General features: G+C 31.5%; 2 protein-coding genes across 3 annotated transcripts; both read right to left on the bottom strand.

Annotated features, from left to right (window-relative positions):
* Positions 1-34: 34 nt before the first annotated feature.
* LOC127252930 (disease resistance protein RPP13-like) lies at positions 35-1,027 on the bottom strand. The gene has a single exon (XM_051277319.1). The coding sequence runs from the start codon at positions 1,025-1,027 to the stop codon at positions 35-37; it is 993 nt and encodes a 330-aa protein (XP_051133276.1).
* A 6,205-nt stretch (positions 1,028-7,232) lies between these two features.
* LOC127252879 (ubiquitin carboxyl-terminal hydrolase 2) lies at positions 7,233-15,271 on the bottom strand. Of its 2 annotated transcripts, none has more exons than XM_051277242.1 (4): positions 14,685-15,271; positions 11,375-12,691; positions 9,484-11,287; positions 7,233-7,709 (listed from the first exon to the last, which is right to left on the bottom strand). In XM_051277242.1, exons 2-4 carry the CDS (start codon positions 12,684-12,686, stop codon positions 7,493-7,495), a joined length of 3,333 nt encoding a protein of 1,110 aa, XP_051133199.1. In that variant the 5' UTR covers positions 12,687-12,691; positions 14,685-15,271; the 3' UTR covers positions 7,233-7,492. The 2 variants fall into 2 exon arrangements, with proteins under 2 accessions (XP_051133199.1, XP_051133200.1); XM_051277243.1 differs by having other exon boundaries at positions 11,375-12,725.
* Positions 15,272-19,900: the final 4,629 nt, after the last annotated feature.

Raw genomic sequence — 19,900 nt, forward strand, 5'->3', positions numbered from 1 at the left:
CCCAATTTTTTTAGAAGACTCCCAATGACAACAATCAAGAGGGGAAGCCCTTACATTTTCGAGTGATCTCTTTTCCTATATGCTCAAATTCATAAGGACAATTCATTCTTCCAAATGTTGTTTGACAAAGCAATTGCCAACTTGTAGATTCGTCAAGAAACCGCATCTTAAGGCCTAGAAAGCCATAATAAGTTGCAACACTTGATAGCCTACTTGTTACAAGAATTCGACTGCCTATGTGGTCATTTGGGAAAAAACTACTTATGTCATCCCAAATTTTCAAACTCGTCATGCCATCTAATATAATTAGATATCTGCGACCATGTAAATTTGCCTGCAGCAGTTCCCCCAATTCGTTCTCACTAACTAAACCCTCACTCTTAGTTTGCAATTCCTTACAAATAGGTATTTGCAAAAGAACATCTCGGACCGTGCATTCGTGGAACATTGTGATCCAAATTCGGACATCAAAGTGATGCAATACAAGATTGTTTTCGTAAATAGATCGAGCCAATGAAGTCTTACCGATACCGCCCACTCCAGTTATTGGAATAACCAGACATGAAGAATCCCCTTGAATGAGGCTTTCCAAGACATGATCTTGTTCAGTCTCAAGTCCTACTAAATCTCTCTTCCAGGATATCATTTCTTGATCTTCAAAGTTTCTCAACTCGGGAATCTCCATGACTTTCCTCAATAATGAGTTCAGATATTGTTTGACTCTTTCCAGCAACTGAATGTGTGAGGATGACACACTCCTTGATCCATAAACATGTTTCTGAATCACATAATCTTCAATCGCATCTTCTGCCTCATGAGCAAGAACCACAATTTGTCTCTCAATATTACTTGTTCCTTCTTCTTCTTCTTCTTCGATGTCTTCAAGAGAGTACAATTTCAGAAAATCGTGCAGAAGGCAGCCCATCTCCCCTATTTGATCGACGTGTTGCCTGTAAGAGAGTCCGTGCCTCTGGACGCGCCTGACGGCATGAATGAGAGAAAGAACAGCTGCATACGCAACAGCCATCCCTAATCCCTAATCTCTTACAACAATTCTATTCCTAAAACGGCGTTGACTCTTCGTTCGGAGAATAAATCTGAACATCTAAAAACAAAAGCAGTGTAACAGGCCGCAGACTGTTATGCTTACAATAATCAATTCGGTTGTCTTTGCTCTGGGATCAATTGAATTAAGTAAAGCTTCTGCAGGCTATTTAGAATTGACTGTACAGATCTCCCTGGGATGGAAGGTTACGTTATTCTCTGTCTCGACAATTTCAACTAGCTAGCACAAGAAGCTTGGTCGTTGTTGGGTACAAGGTCAACTTGACCCTGATACGATATCGCCTGTTTTAGCTTAAGCTGTACGGATTTATTTTTGGTCTTTTTTGAAAAGTCTCGTATTAGTAGAATTTATGTGACACTTACAAGGTGTAGATTTTTTTTTTGATTTTTCTCAAAAAAATCTCATACTAGTAGAATTTATGTAGTACATATAAGGTATAAATGTTTTTCAATTTTCAACATATGGGTTTGTACCCCAACAATCTTCCCCTCGAACCAAAAACCAACAAAATAGGCCTCCCCTCCAATGATATTTCATTGATTTACACACCTACCTTGGGCCGCCTTATTCACACCATAGGCTCCAATCACAAGGTCAATGAGGGCGAGGGCTTCCAACTACCACAACCAATGTCCTATATCATCCTGTTCACTTCACCAACAAACTGGACTCTGATACCACTGTTGGGATTGTGTCAACTCCATTCTACTTTACCAACAAACCGGGCTCTAATACAACTGTAGGGACTGTGTCAACTCAACACTAATATGATATTGTCCATGTTAGGCTGAATCCGCACAGATTTATTGTTGAACTTCCTCTAAAAGACTTCATACTAGTGAAGTTCATATGAAACATATAAGATGTTAAGATTTTCTTCAAATATTCGAATGTGGGACTTCGGTTCGCACCTCAATAATTTTTCCCTCAAACCAAGGATTTTTGCCCACAACCTACAGAGGGCTTCCTTCCAAAAACTCTTTGAAAGATCCGAAGAGTTTAACATGCTGCTCACCCTTTTGATAAAAGTTCGACTCATTCGTTCTCCCACCTCATTCTGTTGGGGTATATAAGGAACTGTTTTATATTTAATTATACCCGATTTAGCACATAATGAATCAAGCAACTTATTGTAAAACTCAAGACCATTATTTGTTCTCAAAAAATTTAATGCGCTTACCTGTTTGGTTTTATATTTACTTTTTTTATGCTTAAAATTTTCAAAAAAATCTTATTATTGTTCTAATAGAAAAATCCAAACTTTTCGTGAAAATTCAACAATTACCGACAGAAAGCAACAACTCCCTCCTTAAGTAGGAACATAAGTTGGACCCACACATCAGTATACAAATATTCAAGCACATCTTTACATTTAGGCACTTTGGGGATATGAAACAAATCAAATTTTACCCTACGCCGCTTACCATAAACACACGAGTCAGAAAAAATGTACTGTAGTAATCTTATTATTTCTAAGAAAACTATTTTTCTTTAAGATTTCAAGACATCACTAAGGTGACCTAATCGTCTATGCTACAATTCAGTTTTATCATTAACAACAAAGTTTACATTTGACATGCAATTTGGTTCATCATAAGCAACATACAAATTACTTTGTCTAATAGCCCTAAATGCAACAAATAAACCTTTTTAAGACTTTCATAACACAATTTTCTCTATTTTCCTATTAATCAACTTTCATCTAATGCAGCACATGAAATCAAATTATTGCACAAATCAGGAATATGCCTAACATTGCTTAAGGTTAACACATAGCCAAAGTCGAACTTTAGACAAATATCACCTATACCAATAACTTTACAAAGTTTTTTATTTGCCATTGTAACACTGGCATGCGAAATAGACCTATATTTTGTAAACATATTTTTCAAATGAGACATATGGAAAGTATACGCAGAGTCAAGTAACCACTCGTTAGCACATATAGCATTGACAACAGCACAATTTCGCTTAACCATGAAAATATCTCCAATACATCTATTGCTTATAGTTATATTAGCATGCTCATAATGTTGGTTTCTAAAGTTTTTAGAATGTAGACATTACTTAGCATAACGATTAAAGTCCCCACAATTGTAATATTTTCTGTTCTTAGGAATAGACTTAGACCTAGGTCTCGCATTAACCTTACCATGATTCTTTTGATTTTATGTTTATTTCTTAACCTATGACCTACTCCTAGCAAACATTACTCCATCAGTAACAAGTTTATCACTTTTATTTGCAAACAAATCAAGTTCTTTGTTTTTTAATGACAATTTCAAGATTTGTACTATATGTAGCAGACTTGATGACAGACTTAATATCTGAAAAAGATTCGAGAATTGCATCTAAAAAATACTCTCGTCCACTAATAAACTTTTCATTTTTTATTTTAGTTTGTCCAAATTAAAGCATCTCATTTTTTTTAAGAAAAAAGTAACTCTTTAACTAAATATCAAAATACTCTTAGGGTGTGTTTGTTTGGGGATTTGAATAGTAAAAATTTTAAATTTGAATAGTTGTATGATGTGATATAAATAGGTGATGATGTGATGTTTTGAATGTAAAACTGATTTTTAGTATAATATAAAAAATAAAAAATTAGGTATTTGATTTGATGTTTTTTGGAGGAAAATTTTGAATGAATAGTGGGATTTTGTCCAAATCTATCAAACGAACACACCCTTAGTGTTTATTTTTCACATTATTTTTCAAGGATAAAATGGATATTACATTACTTTATTACATTATATATCGATAAAATGCTAATTTACCTTAATCTGCGTACATAAGTCACTTGAAAATTTACCACCGAAGCAATATATAGGATAACGTTTTCTCTAGTTGTTGGTCTGAACTTATTAGACAGATCTATTTTCAACCATTGGCCTTGTCGGGCATTATTCTGGTTACGGCTTTCCCGCCCACTTGTGGGAATAAAATCCAATTCCAATCTTTGGCATACAGTTCAACTCGTGAAATAAATTCAGCTTTCCTCTTAATAAACAGAAGTTGCAGAGGGTTGTCTAATAACCTGTCTCCTCTGAAACAAATTGCGATCACTGTGAACCGTTTTCGTCTGTCCTAAATTATACACTTTAATCACATTTTAAATTTTAAATTTTATAAAGTTTTTAATTTTAATTAAACTATATAGTCAATTTAATCTTAATCTATAATTATTTTTATTATACATTAATTATTTTTACTAATACACTTCTTAATTATTTTATACAATATCTAATACACCTAAATTATGTGGGACAGATAGAATAATAAATAATAATAATAATAAGAATAATAATAATAATAATAATAATAATAATGTTGGTAATTAATTCTATTAATTATTATTTTCTATTTACGTATAAATTAAAATATATTTCTATCTTATCAATAGTAAAATATTATATCCATCAAACCATACAATCATTGTAACAATTATTACTTTCAAAATTCTAAAATTCTTATCAATAAACACTTTTCTAACTTCAAAAATTACTTTTTTCAACTTAAAAAAATTTAAATCCAAATTCTTCCAAACTCCAAAATTGCATACTCTTTCTTGAGAGAATGTATTCAGAGCAGACCATGTGCAGTGGTAATCAATGAAAAAATCTGAATATAGTACGTGGAGGGTGAAAGTACTTAGGCCATCCGCATCAATGAAACCCAACATGGGTTTCTTCAGCCTCTCTCTTCTCTTTCACGTCATATTCTTTCTCTGCCACAGGAGAAATTCATTTCATTTTATACCTTCAGCAAAGAAACTCATTTACACAAATTTTAATTTCTTTTTCTTCCATATTATTAAATTATATATTTTTAAAATAATTTAAATAATAATAATTTTTATCTAATATACATATTTAGTAGTATTTATTTATTTAATAATTTAATTTATAAACAATAACAAATATTTATTATTAATGTGACGTGAAAATTTAATTTTATAGTACAATTTTTTGTATTTATGTGTTTTTAGAAAATAAAATAAATTATACTCCCTCCGTCCAAGCTAAAAGTATAAAATTACTTTTGACGCGGAGATTAAAAAATAATAGTATTTTAATTATAGTGGGTAGGTAGAAGTAGTAAAATGATATTTTTGCCTTTACTTTTTTGGTATAAAAGTAATGATGTGATGTAAAGTAGGGGTATTTAATGAAATAGTTACTTTGTAATTGGACGTCCCAAAATAGAAATATGTATACTTTCTGACTGGACGGAGGGAGTATTGAATAAATTATAAGATAATTAAAAAATTAAATTTTTATTATTATTAATTGATTATATTTAATTAAAATTTTATTTAAAAAAATATATCAATATTGGTATCATTTTGTAAAGAATAAAATTTTATAAAATATAAAAATATAAAAATTATTAATAAATATTTATATAATAAAAATACAATATATAAAAGATAATTAAAATTGAATTTTTTATTTTTATTTTTTGCTATGTGTTCAATTAAATTAAAACACATGGCAAGAATACATTTATGTCAGAATTTTATGGAGTTGCTGCAGAAGCAGTCAGCTCTCCAAGCTGGCACTAAAGAAAAATAATTTTTAATTTTTTTTTTTTTTTTTTAATCCGACGTGGTGTGTGGATGGTCTTATGAGTTTAGCAATCCAACCACAACAATCAAAATATGTTTTCCTTTATTTCTTATTTCCAAATCTCTGTATTTGCCTTTGTAGAGCTTCCTTCAAGCTTTATGCATTTAAATGATATGGATAAGTAATCTATTGCGTGTCGATTATTTAACTATAAGAAAATAAAAATAAAAATATGAAAGAAGAAACTTTCATATCCAATGAGATGGACACGAGAAACATTCTATTACATATGCTCATAGAATGTATTTAGTAGACGAAGAGAACAATCAAATAATTCTTCATTATGTTATTTTTTATTTTTGTCCCCCAAGAGATGACCTGGTAGTATAAGGGTTGAATTTATGTTATTTTCAGATAGCGGGCAGCTGCTGCCTTAAAAAATTTCTATAAAAGAATTTATTTTAATTCATAAAGTATGCACTTAAATACTATTTAAATAAAAAAATCAAAATTGTTATATAAATAATAATATAATATGGGTATATAAATATATGTAAGTTGGTAAGTATATTATATATATATATATGTATGTATGTATAAGTGGATGTGGTATGTATATGAATATTATATATATAGATATATAATGAAGATATATATGTATAGTAATAAATGAATGTGGATAGAGAGACGAAGGAGCACGCACAGGGAGAGAATGAGGGAATTGGGTGTTTTAATTCATTCCAAATAGCACTACATATTTATAGGAGGACTTGACCAATAAAAAACATCCACACCTTAACTACACATGCATACACACACTAACTATACAATATATACGGCTGCGTGTCTTAACAAAAATAAACAAAAACAAAATTGACTAACTAAATATACCAATATTTATTTGCTGAGATATCTCATACCATTTTGATTTACTATCTTCTTTCTGTCAATTATTTGGCCGCAAAACGCACCCTAGGTCTTTTAATATATTACTTCCTCTGTGCACGGAGTGTTAGACAGTGTGTAATTAGTAAATAATTAAAAATATATTAATCAAAATTATTATGATATAATAAAAATAATTATATATTAAAATTAAGATGATTAAATAGTTTAATAAAAAATAAAAAATTATTACTTTTAAAATAGAAAAAAATAAATTACCGGAGACTGATCAAAATAATAATAATAAAAGCACTTCACATTTCTTGGAGCTAATGTTTTATTATCACTGTAGATGTACGCGGAACATAAAAAAATTCAACAAAAAGAACAGTCGACAGACCACTAAACAGACAAACAAATAGACATCAGATTACTGATTGCTCCATTTATATAAAAAATTTTGGAGTTTTGATATTCTAAAGTTAATTACAAAAATTAAATATTTTGTCAAAAATACAAACATTTAATTTAACATATATTTTAAAAAAATTATTATTAATAAATAATGCTGAAACATTAAAAAAAAAAAAAAAAAAAAAAAAAAAAAAAACATATGTATATATACATGTAAAGAAAATCATAAATGACCTCTGAGAAACAACCACAGCACACCACAATGAGTCTCGTTATTCTCATTCTCAACCCCAAATAAATTAAACAACAAAGAAGTTAATATTGAACTCAAATGAGTGAGTGAGAGTACACACAGTAATAATAAATAAAACAACAAAAGTTGAAAAAATTGAGGTTACAAGGCAGGCAGGCAGGCAACAAACTCCTCATCCATCTCTATAAATTACAATTTCACAGCACAGCATCACCAAAATTGTATACTACTAGTTAGTACTCTCTCTCTCTCTCTCTCAATGTGAGAAGAAAATGAATAAATATGTAAAATATGATGTGATTATACTCAATTTCTTTGATAAAACAAAATATAGGCTTCGCAGCGAAGAACCTCTTCCAAGGAGGCCTCCCGCACATACGCATCACTTGCATGATACCAAACACAATCTCCCAGCTTCTTGGTGCCTCTTACGTATGCTATGTAGTGCCCGCCCCTCATTGTTCCCAAATGCTCTACCACTCCAACTAGACGGTATTTGAACTTATTATTGTTCTCGCTGCACCTGCCCATAAAAGTGGAAAGACATTTCAAAACTCAAAATTGTATTGAATTATTTTGCAGATGTTGAATAACCAGCCATTGGATCTTTACCAAAGGTGTTCGAATAATAAAACAAGTATACATGCACCACAGCTTCATATACTTGGCACTTTAACCAAATTTAAAACAGAATTACATACATATATTTATATAATAAAGCAAAAACAAATCGATGTCACATAAAAACATGAAATTTCCATCTAAATTATCATCTCCAGCTTAGTATTCACTATGAACAAAATTTGAAACAGTGGAAATATACTAAAAGAATAGAAAGATAAACTCAGTTTTATAAGGTAGTAGGAGGTGCAGTTTCTTGCCAGCATAAACTATTGTTATGATAATCGAAGAAAATGTAAGATAAATGGAAACCTATGATTACTAACTAGCACAGTATAAACACACATGTATAGGAAACCATCAGTCACAGCTTATACCGCACCTTGCTCCTGCATGCTCACCACACCTGAGGCAATCTGGAACATCTACCCCACTCACTAATTAGTTGCCTATGGAGCTTACGACCATAATGGAAATAGATAGGCAATGACATGACACATAGGGCTATAAGATGTTTAATCTTGGACTGTAGAGGACCGGCCCAAAACCTTTCTTATGAAGACACTTGCTATACTTAGACACACTTGAGGCGCGTACACTTTAAGTGCAATTTAGCTTGAGGCATTTCAGAAAAAATAACATATTATATACATATATATATATATATGATAGTTATTGTGCTAATTCATAGGCTAGTGATATCGTAGATCCAGGGAACTCTTGGCATCAGGACATGCTAGATGCCATTAATGAATAGTACTGACAACTTCACTACCATTCACACCCTTTTCCAAAACCCACCACCAAGGATGATGGAAGGACATGATGAAGAGAAATATAAAAGAGAAAGAAGATAGGGCAAAGAAAAGAAATGGGGGAGTTTTGAATGTAAAAATATAACTATCAATAAGGAGAAAACTAAGAGATGAAAGGGTACAAAATGAGGTAAGATGCATGTCATTGTATAACATCTTGAGCAAGCAAAGAAAATAGAGTTAATAATTGACATTGATGACATTCAGAAACCACGGAGACAAGCTGGGTATGACTAACATGGCTTATATAGTGGAGAGAACATGAGTTAGTCCTTGGCCTTTATACCAATAGCTAAAACATGTTCTACATGGACTTGTAACAAGCGTCATATATGAGTTACTCAAAAAAAAATAAAAATAAAAATAAAAATAAAAACAAAACAAAATAAAATAAAAAATGGAAGAAAGAAAGTAAGAAAAAATGAAAGGTATCCCCTCATGTGAATTATTGACAGTATGATAATAACCACCAACACATAAACTGGGTCTCAGCATTGATGAATTTAAAGCAAATAAGAGAACTTAAAAGGCAAATTGCAGGCCCCAAGAAACTAAACAGGCAAACTGGTTCCTCAACAGCTACTCAAAAACAAGAGTACAATACTTCAAAAACTTAGTACCAACTCTCATGGCTATAAATAACTATACAGTATATTTATCAATATGTTGGCAAGGGGGTTCCAACAGCAAATTAGGGGTGAAAACCTTCACAACAAAAAAAATGAATTCCCTGAAACCCCCTCCCCTCAACCAAATAAATAAATAAACAACCAAAAAGAGGAAAAGATTCCAACCAAGAACAGTAGAAAAGTATGGATCATCAAGAAATTAATAGAAAAGAATGGGGTTATCAAAGCGAACCTGGAATCCATGTATGGTTTCAGATCAAGTGTCTCTCTAAAATTCACATGGCCATTCAATTTACTCAAGCGTCCCCGAGCATCTTGGCTGAACCTCTTGAGATGGACCGTCAAGATAGGAGGAGACTTATTGATAAGTATACTCTTAGTTGCATCCCTCTTCACCTTAAAAAATTCTGAGCTGGCTTCATTTGGTCCGTTTCCTTCTGATTCGTACTTTCTAGAGTCAAGATTGCGATTGGAAACTCCATGCTTATCAGAGTCACGATCTCCATGACATGGATTAAGTTTTGCATTACCGAATGGTGGTGAACATTCTACAGTGCCAGGACATTCATTTTTCATCTGAGGTTCTGCACCTTCTGAATGAAACTCAGCCATATTTATTCCATCTTCTGAATGGTTTCCAACTATGCATTTCCCATTCTCATATTTCCTTTCATTTTTTTCCAGCAACATACCATCTGAAAAATCAGCCTCTGTTTTAAGGTTTTCATTCATAGTTCTCGGTTTGTTGCTAGCATCCACCAAACCATGTAAATTTCTATCCTGACAACCATTTGACACAGTATCAGACATTGACATTTGAGTTTTCCCTCTCAGTCTATTTCTTTTTTCTTGCAAAATTTTTGAGCAATTATCACATTGCCAAGCATGCTCATCCTTAGAAAGAAGTTCTGGTTTCGTAAAAAGCGCCAAACAACTCTCAATAGAGACAGGAGCATCAGCATTATCAACCTCATCAGGATCAGAGTCACTACAATTTCCAATTACTTTAGGTTTACCATCATTGCCATCAGAATGGTCCAAGGGCTTATGGTCTAAAGAAATATCAGGTTCATTGAATAAATCTCCAAATCCATCAAAGCCCAAGTAATCTTGCTCATCGCCAAGTGCTAGAGATGATACATCAAGTTCAGTTCCCAGTTGCTCACCTGTAGAAGCATCCCCTTTACTTGGAAGCAACCTAATTTCAGAATCCTGAATCTGTGAAGGATGCTCACCATCCCTCCCGTCATTCTTGGCAAGTACAGGAGATACCTCATATTTTGATTGCAATACATTACCACTAGATGAAACACCTTTCTCATTTGGAAGCCCACCATCTTTATTATCTTTAGAATGCTGAACATTTAATGTCAATTCATTATTCCTCCCTGATGCATTTGAATCTCCAGTACAAGCTTGTTTGCATGATTCCGCGATTGGTTTTATCTCAGCACCGCAGTGGAAAAGTTCCTCATGGGTTGAATTTTTTGAGGGGGTTTCACTCAACTGCAGCTTTACATCCTGAATCTGGGATGGAAGTTCATTGTTCCTAAATGAAGCATTTGAATCTTTGGAGCAAACTTGTTGGCATGATTCATAACTGTAACTTAAATCGGCATCATAAAGAACTTCCTCAGAAGTACATTCAGCAGTGGTCATCTGATCGCATTGTGGTTTTGCATTTTGCTTATCCTCAAGTTGGCACATAACTTGCATTGGTACACCTGGTTCAAGGGAATTAAACTTTTCAGCATCATTAAAGGATGATGCTGAAACAGCATTTCCCAGATCGTCATCTGTACTATTCAGTGTTATAGACAAAGGTGTGTCAGCTGGAAGAGAATCTTGATTTGTAAATCCCTGGTTTGCTGAAACTGCATCAATTTCAGAGGCTACATCATCATCTTGTGAGACTGGATCTGAGTCAAGGAAATCCAACCATGCAAATGCAAAGTTATCGGAAGAGTGTGACTGCTCCCCAGCATTCTGAGCCGTTTGTTGATCTTCGGGATTTTGGATAGATGAAAGATCCTCAGCTGCGAAACCCATATCAAGAGCTATAGTATTTGGATCAATAGAATCTGAAAATGTAGAATCGCTCAGAGATAGCGTCAATAGATTACCTGGTGTTGCAGTAGGTAGTTCCCCTGAAGAATTTTCACTGGTTGATCGAACAGAAGCGCCATCTCCTCGTACAGCACTGACTTCTTTGTTGATTTTAGAGGTATTCTTTCCACTTCTCTTTGGAGGCAACTTAGGTTTCTTTCCTCGAGTAGCAGGTTGAATCCTTCTTGCTGGAGGCTTCTTTGTAGGTACTGGGAGTGAGAGATCCAGAAATGGTTCATAAATAGTAGATGAATGCCCGCATTCCAAACAACTAACAGTACTAGACAGTTTTCCACCAAATACAGCATCAACAAATGTGGGATCTGTGTTTGAAACATCATTAGATTTGGTGTGCTTTCTTGCACTCAATTCTTCAGAGGACAAACCATCGAGCAAGCATCTAAGCAACTCATGACTATCATGCTGCTGATATCCCCGGAATTGCGGTGCTTTAACACACAGGCTACCAAACAATGATCTAGGGTTTATTGCACTTCTGGAGTTTGTTTCGGAACTGGTTTCATGGAAAAACTTTTTTATAGCAGCACTTAGCGGACCAAAAGACTCATCTAAGTTGAAATAGTAGTCCCTGAAGCTATCTATAGCTAGTAGATTCTGCATGATAGAATTAAAAAAGCATGTATTTCCCAAATTAACTAACCCCCTTACAGAAAAACCAGCTCTCTCATTTGTATCAACTCCTAGAGAGTAATCTAATTTAACCGAACTAGTCACACTACCACTTCCAAACCAAACACCTTCAACATCTACAGTTGATCCCCCACTGGTCCGACGTTTCAGTATTTTATGAACCTCATTCAAGACATCTTTATGTTTACAATCATCAGAAATTTCAGCAGAAATCAGTTTACTGCAGGAAAAACACCAGAGTAGTTGATGATTTTCATGATGGATCACCAGAGGATGATGGTTCTGTTTTGCATGTCGAACAGCATGGCTATTCAGTGTAGTTGGTAATCCAACACCTCCACATGAGAAATGTCCACACTCCAAACAAATCCAAATTGCTTTCGACTCAGATTTTGATTTACCTTGTTTACCTTTTCCTTTCTTTATTCTTCCATCAACACTTCCCCGACAATCTTCACAAGTAACAGAATCTGAAGATCCTAATTTGGTAGAAAGTTTGTCCAAATTGATTCCTTTATCAATATGAGAACATGACCCTCTATCTTTAACATCTGAAACTCCATTACCAGGGGTTTCAGCAGCTCTTGTGTCTTTTTGGACAGCTATTTTTGGAGATGCAGAGGGACCCCTTTTCCCTTTCTGGCCACTTCTTGCTGCTTTCCTCACCTTTTTGCCCATTTTATCTACAGAGTATCCAGGAATATAGAAAACATAGGACTAGATTACATTTGTACAGATCTTTGTCCAAAATAAAACATATATTAATGTCTCCCAAAGGGCAAAGATGATAAATCAACCAAACAAATAGAGACCAACAATAATCAACAGCAGAGAGCATACTACATAGATATAAAAGAATTAAAAGAGAAACCATGTAGATAAAATATTTAGAGATATATCAGAATGAGAGGTACTACACCCAGCATTAATCTGATGAGAAACGTGCCAGATCAAGTCAACCATTGGCATTGAACACACAAAAATGCCAGATAGTAAACAGTTCACTATCTTGATATTAAAACAACAAAGTAACTGAGGGAAATATCTAAGTCGTAATGTTTCTGAGGAATTTTTCAAAACATTGAAAGAGATCAAACAGGGATCAACGTGTCGGCATTGATCAGGAGGGCGAAAAAAACTTCCTAGTCACTGGGAATAGCCATGTCTTCATTTTAAGATATTAAAATTTTGCAATTGGATTAGTTTAACACAGGAAGAATTTTGTAACAAGGCATTGATAAATTAAGTAATGGGTGGCTAGCTTTGGAGTATAGGATCATAATCCATGTGATTATTCTAATTGATTGGAGTTAGGGGAATAAATAAAAATACTATGTTTACGATTATAGATCAAATATAATGATAGAGGGCAGGAGCAAGGAGAGGACAAGGTTAAGATGGAAGTGGTACAGGAGCCTCGGCTGTGACGAGGATAAGGATTAAGGACGACAAAGACAGGCTATTTTACATTATTGGATTATTTGCTATGACTATTGCTTTTATTCCCAAAATACTCATCCTAGCAGCAATTGCATTGCTTTAACTAACTACCTCAACATAATTTTCTTATTTTCCCCAGAGAGTGCTCAAATTTGTGAAATATGAATCTACATTATTTTGATTACTTGTTTTAATATCATCAGACTGTTAAAACCTTTGAGCTACAATCACCCACGTCTGAAATGCTTCTTCGTGTAGGATATAATGGAAACAATTCAAGGTGAAATAGAATGAAGTAACCAAGCAATAGGCGAGAACACCAAAAACGGCCAACACCGGATTCTAATAATAAAGATATCGATCTACTTTAAGCTCTGGGCTTTCTCTAGTTTCTTGATAAAATCCATCAAGAAAACCGTTCTTATTCCAGATCAAAAGAGCTACTAAAAATACCCTCTCGTTCAATTAAGACATAACTAATTTGAGCAAAGACAGAGTTTATTAGCTGTTCTCAAAGATCACTTTTTTACAACATGATAATAACTAAGGTTGAGCTTATGAATCAATCCTGTGTGTAAATTTACCTATTTCTTGTTGTGACTGTGTTATCTGTGATGTTCATTTTTCAAAGCAATATGAGTTGGATTTCAGAGGAAGAGGGAGGGCTGCTGCAGGGCTTCAGATCTAGAGCTCAATCAAAAACTTCCAATTAACTTTAGACGGAGTAAAAGTTGTCTAAGTACTGATGGTCGAACAGACGAATAGAAAGCAAATAATTCTTCAACTGGGAATATTTAGGGAAGTGTAAAGGTGCTGGAAAATTTTTCATCAAACGAATTTCTAATATTGGGGCCAAGCTTATGCCCAACACAAACTAAATATCCAATGGACCCATACGGAAACAACTACACAAATCAAATTCAGAACAAAGAACTGTGGCAAAATGCAACCATCACACACAGTGACATATAAACACATCTAGCTGCAAATCAATTGAAAGAAGCATTCCAACGAAAACAATCAAGCAGAAGTAGGGTTATGTATGTATATAATAGGATGCCTTCAATTCGACAGCACATCTTCAGAATCCAAATCAAAAGTAAATATTTAGAATTAAAAATCACTAATAACATCGCAAAAGGCCAAAGTTTTTCACAAATGTTACACAAGTAATAACAATAACTATAATATACTGCAAAGATAAACCCTAGATTATACAACAGAGAAGGTGATTACCGTTCAATTGCAAGAGCTGCAACAGGAGTGGCAGAAGAGCAAGAGGAGTTTGAGGGATGAATGAACGAGCGCCCAAAAGTAGTACTATCAGGTTGAAGAATTCGCAACGACTGGTAAAGGATGCATTCAGCGAATTGAAGTTCGGATTTGGCTCTGTTAATTCATCTACCTGCGGTTCTTAGCAGGAGCAATAATCCCGTCCCACTCCATACCCAATAGCACCAACATGAATTTAATTTGATTTTATTTGAATTGCAGAACCGGCTCCCTCAGATAAGCTAAAACTCCACTCCAGAAATTGCTTCGAAAGAAGTAAGATCCTGCAACCTACCTACCTCTGTCTAGCGTTGTACAAACCCTTGAACCGCCAATCCGCACCGACAGAAATTATAATTACACCAAGTGAAAGTGAAGTGAATCCAATCCAATCCAACCCACGAAGAAGAAGAAGAAGCAGCAGCAGCAGCAGACAGCTCTGCCAACTCCGTCGCTAAGCAGAAGTAGAGAGTAGGCGAAGAGGCAGGCGATTTCACCGATTGTAAACGGAGCCCTTCCCTCCCTCGTCTCTGTCTCAACTCCAATTTGGGCCTCATTCATATTCACTTATTATCCAAGACCCAAAATATTATGGTCGGTTTTAACTTTTAACATTATTTAATTTTTCAAAAGTATTGTATCAACTAATTTTTATTTATTTATTTATTTATTTTTTATTTTATATTTTTTTTTTTTATAGAGGAGATATATCTCATTTGTAATGACCTTCAATATATTATCTTTATTATTATATACTTAGATTGCATAATAACGATGATAAGAAATGTGACTTTACTTTTAAATAGAAGTTTTGAGAAAAAATTTAATTTAACAAATTAAGATTAATTTTATATGATTGATGATTCAGAAATAAAACACTACAAATATATCCCTCCCTTCTATTTAATTTGTTTACTATTTTTATATTTTTCACATAAATTATCCATTTTATTTTTTAGAAATATAATTATATACTTTAATTATATTTTAAAATTTATAAATTATATATATTTTTTATTTGAATTAAACTATTTAATTATCTTAATTTTAATATATAATTATTTTTATTATATCATAATTATTTATACTAATAAACTTATTACTTACTAATAATATAATACCTAAAACTCTGTGTCCCAACTAAAATGGATAAATTAGCTGAGACCGGAGCGAGTATTTAATAATAATAATTTAATTTTATGAATATATTAATATAAATATAATTAATATATATAATTTTAAAAAAATAAAATTTTATATATTAAAAAAATAGAAAATATTAATTTATTATTAATACCAATCATTTAAAACAACATGAGTTATATATAATATATTATTATATAATTATGTTATATAATATTTCTTTTGAAATGATTCATTTCATTAGTAATATGATATTAAAGATAATATAATTTAATAAGTTAATAGTATTGAATTAAGATATTATTTGATATTATTTTTTTTTATGTGAGTAGTATTATTTTAGTTTTAAAATAAGAATTAATATATAATTAAAATAAATTTAGAATGTGCGTTTAAATATGTTAATTCTAAGGATTATGTTTACATTTTGTGTCATTGTACTTAACATTAAAAATATCCTTATATTTTATTATTTTTACAATTGTTTCTTAATTTGTATTATGTTTTGATATAATAATACAAAAAATAAATGGGAGCCTTAGAGCCGGATAAAGATAGTATCATATTTTAATAAAATATATACAATATATATTATTTTATAAAGAATAAAATTTTAAATAATAAAATAAATAAAGTATATTTTTTTGTTTATAATTAAAATAAACAAATTTCATAAAAAAGTTTTAAATATATATATATATAAATATTTGTTTATTAAAGAGGTGATGCATGATGTTATATATTATCAAATTAATTAAATTGATTTTTTACTAAGTATATTTCAATTTAGTCAATTAAATTGGAAAAAAAAAAGTCAGTTGAAACGGGTTAAAGAAAATATTATAATAGTCCATCTCTCTCTCATAGAAGAAATGTCTTGTTGGGAGTTGGCATTAGAATTAAAGAATATAGTATTTAATAGAAAGTTTGCTTTTTAAAAGATTTTAAAAAGTAGATTAGAGTAATAATTAGGTATAGTTTAAAAAAGTAGAAATAATTCTATTACGAAATGGGGACCACAGTTACTAAATAAAAAAAATAAAATATTTGTTTTGAAACAAATGAAAATAGAATAATAAGATAACTCTTTTAAGACGGATATAGTATTTAATAATTGGCCCATTCAAAATGACTATAGATCATTTTGGCCAGATAGATATAATTTGCTCCGGATGTTAAAAATGCATAATGCCGAAGTTGGCCAAAATACTATCCAAACACATGACTATACAGACTTATGGTCTTTTTTAGAAATTTTACAGAATTTATCAAAAGTTTGTGAGTTTTATTTATTTATTGCAATAGATTTTTATATGTTTAGAAAATTTAGTAAGTTTATGTAGAGTTTGTGAGTTTTTTTTTATCAATTTTAATAGATTTTTAATAAATTTGATTGCATTATTAATTGATTTATATGAATTTCGTAAGATTCTAAAATAATTTATTTTATTGTTTTATATAATTTGTATAAATTTACAACAACACATTTGTAGATAATAAAAAAAATATTCAAATTACTAAATAAAATATCAAAAATATAATAGTTGAAAAAGTCATTGTATTATTCATTATTCTTATTATTTTAATCTTTATTCCTGTATCTTTATTTCCATCACTATTACACATCAGACTCATTTCCCAAATAGTATTAGCAATATTCATTTTTTCATACATTAGCTTTCGTTCTTTGTTGCAGTTTAATTTGAGAAAAAAATTCTAAATTTTCATCTTTCATGTCGAGATATGAGAAATCTTGATCTTCATATTCGACTGAAAATTCATCAAAACGGCATTCTTTTCGAAGAAAATTATGTAATCCAGCACAAGCTAACACTAACTTTGCTTGTGTTTGAAATGAGAATGAATGTTTGGTTTTAAAAATTGTGAATCATAATTTAAAAATACCAAACATTCTCTCAATCACATTTCTTAATAATGTGTAACGAAGATTGAATAGCTCACTTACATTTCTGGGATGACGACTTTCACCATCAAAATATTTTAAATGATATTGAGCATCACATAATGGAGCTAAAAATTGACACTAGTAAGCAAATCCACAAGAAAATATTTATTTAAAAAATATTATAAAAAAATATATAGCTTGTCACTATGTAAAAAATATATATATAAAACTAATAAAAAATATGCTACCTTGAAGCATTTGAAGTCCATTTGTTCTTGATAGTGCATCACTTACAACTTTTGAGTGATGTGTCTATATTTTGCACCCACTAAGCGCATATATAAACTGCAAATCAAAGTTGCAAACAACCAAAATATTTTGTAATTGAACACCATGAAGGTTACATTGACGGCTTACTTCACAGTCTGTTACCTTTGTCGGAATATGAGTACCATCTATAGCTCCGATGCAATTTTAAAATAAGTGAACAGTTAATAAAAAATAAATTAAAATATTTCATTTAGGTATATAATATTGTTTAAAGGATTCATACCTTAAAAAAAGAGAGGTTAAACCTTGTGTTTTCTTGAATTTTAGCGGACATCCTTGTAGACAACTTAACCATCATTTCTGGTGGTATAATGTTCAATGTCTTTAAGATTTTTTTGAAGTTTCGACTAGTAGCAAAATGCGAACGACCAAATCTTTGGCGAAGATTACCATATCGATCGTTGTGTCCTACAATGATTAAGAATGTTGCCACCATTCCGTTTACACATATGTATCTTGTATCTTCCATATGAGTTTTCACACCAATGATATTGCATAACTTTAGAAATGCATATGGATACAACCTATATAACTGTCAAAAACTTTTTGAATCTCCTTCAATCATATCACATAAAAAATAATATCCATTTTTTTGTAATTGGTCATTGCTTCAAAGAAGCTCCAATGAGGTGAGGTATCATAGTAATAATTTCTAATAAAACTATCACCACCTTAATTGCCAACATTATGGCCTTATATTTTTGTAAAGTTCTATCTCCAAATTTGCATCTATTTCTTCTTCCAATATGTCACAAATTGTCATGCTTCATATAAAAATAGAAACATAGTAAATAAACTAATTAAACCACATTATAGATTATACAAATTTAAAAACTCGCACATTCAAATGTATACAATCTAAAGAAATATATAATTTTAAATAAAAATAAAAATACAAATTATTAATTTCAAATATGTATACAAAAGAAAGTCTTAAAAATAATCCTAACATAATAGTAAAAAAAAAAAAATCTTAATAGAATCCAAACAGAATACAACATATTATCTAGTATATTATTCAAATAATTATTACTCTCTAAATTTGTAAATTATCCAATTAGCTATTTCCGCAATAATCATCTTTGAAAATCCATCATTTATTGACTTGTTGTCAAGCAAGTCAAATGCCTTTAGTTTAATGTCTTCGTTTAGATGTAGGATCTCTTTGATAGTGTCTTAAGTTACATATATTTTTTCTCTTTTCTCTATTATAATATCTTTTTTCTCTAAGAGATAATGAACTTTTTCAAAAGTGCTTAATTGTTTTTTAATCTCTTCCATGAGTTATTTTTTAAGAATATTTTTAGTAGAACTACAATTTGCTTCATATTGATTTCTACTTCTTTTGGGTTGACTTCTTTTTTGAGCTGAGACTTCAGACACTTCAGGAAACTCTGAATATCGTGCAAAACTATATGATGGATCATTTTCAAATAATTTTACAAACATATCATTTTCTGCATCATAATTCAAAACTTCTATGCGTGCATCTCTATTTTCATTATCTTTCATTGTCCTTGCATCAGTAGCACTACCCAATCCAATGGAGTTTTTTTTTCTACAACAACACCATTTTTTACGGCAGTTGCCAAGTTCTCATAATCAGGACAATCCCCATAGCGCAAGTACACATCGTTTGAGTGAGCCTAGCATAAACAAAAACTAAAAATAAAAATATTTATTCACTATATTGTCAAAATAATATAGTGAATAAGGGATGGTCTAGTGGTGTAGGGGTGAACTTGTGACTGTGAGTAGAGGTTGCTTAATGCGACTTGCCTTGCCAGGGGTTTACCAAAAA

This window comes from Andrographis paniculata, unplaced genomic scaffold (assembly GCF_009805555.1).
Source record: "Andrographis paniculata isolate CXL003 unplaced genomic scaffold, ASM980555v1 Contig49END, whole genome shotgun sequence".
In the NCBI taxonomy this organism is placed as follows: domain Eukaryota; kingdom Viridiplantae; phylum Streptophyta; class Magnoliopsida; order Lamiales; family Acanthaceae; genus Andrographis; species Andrographis paniculata.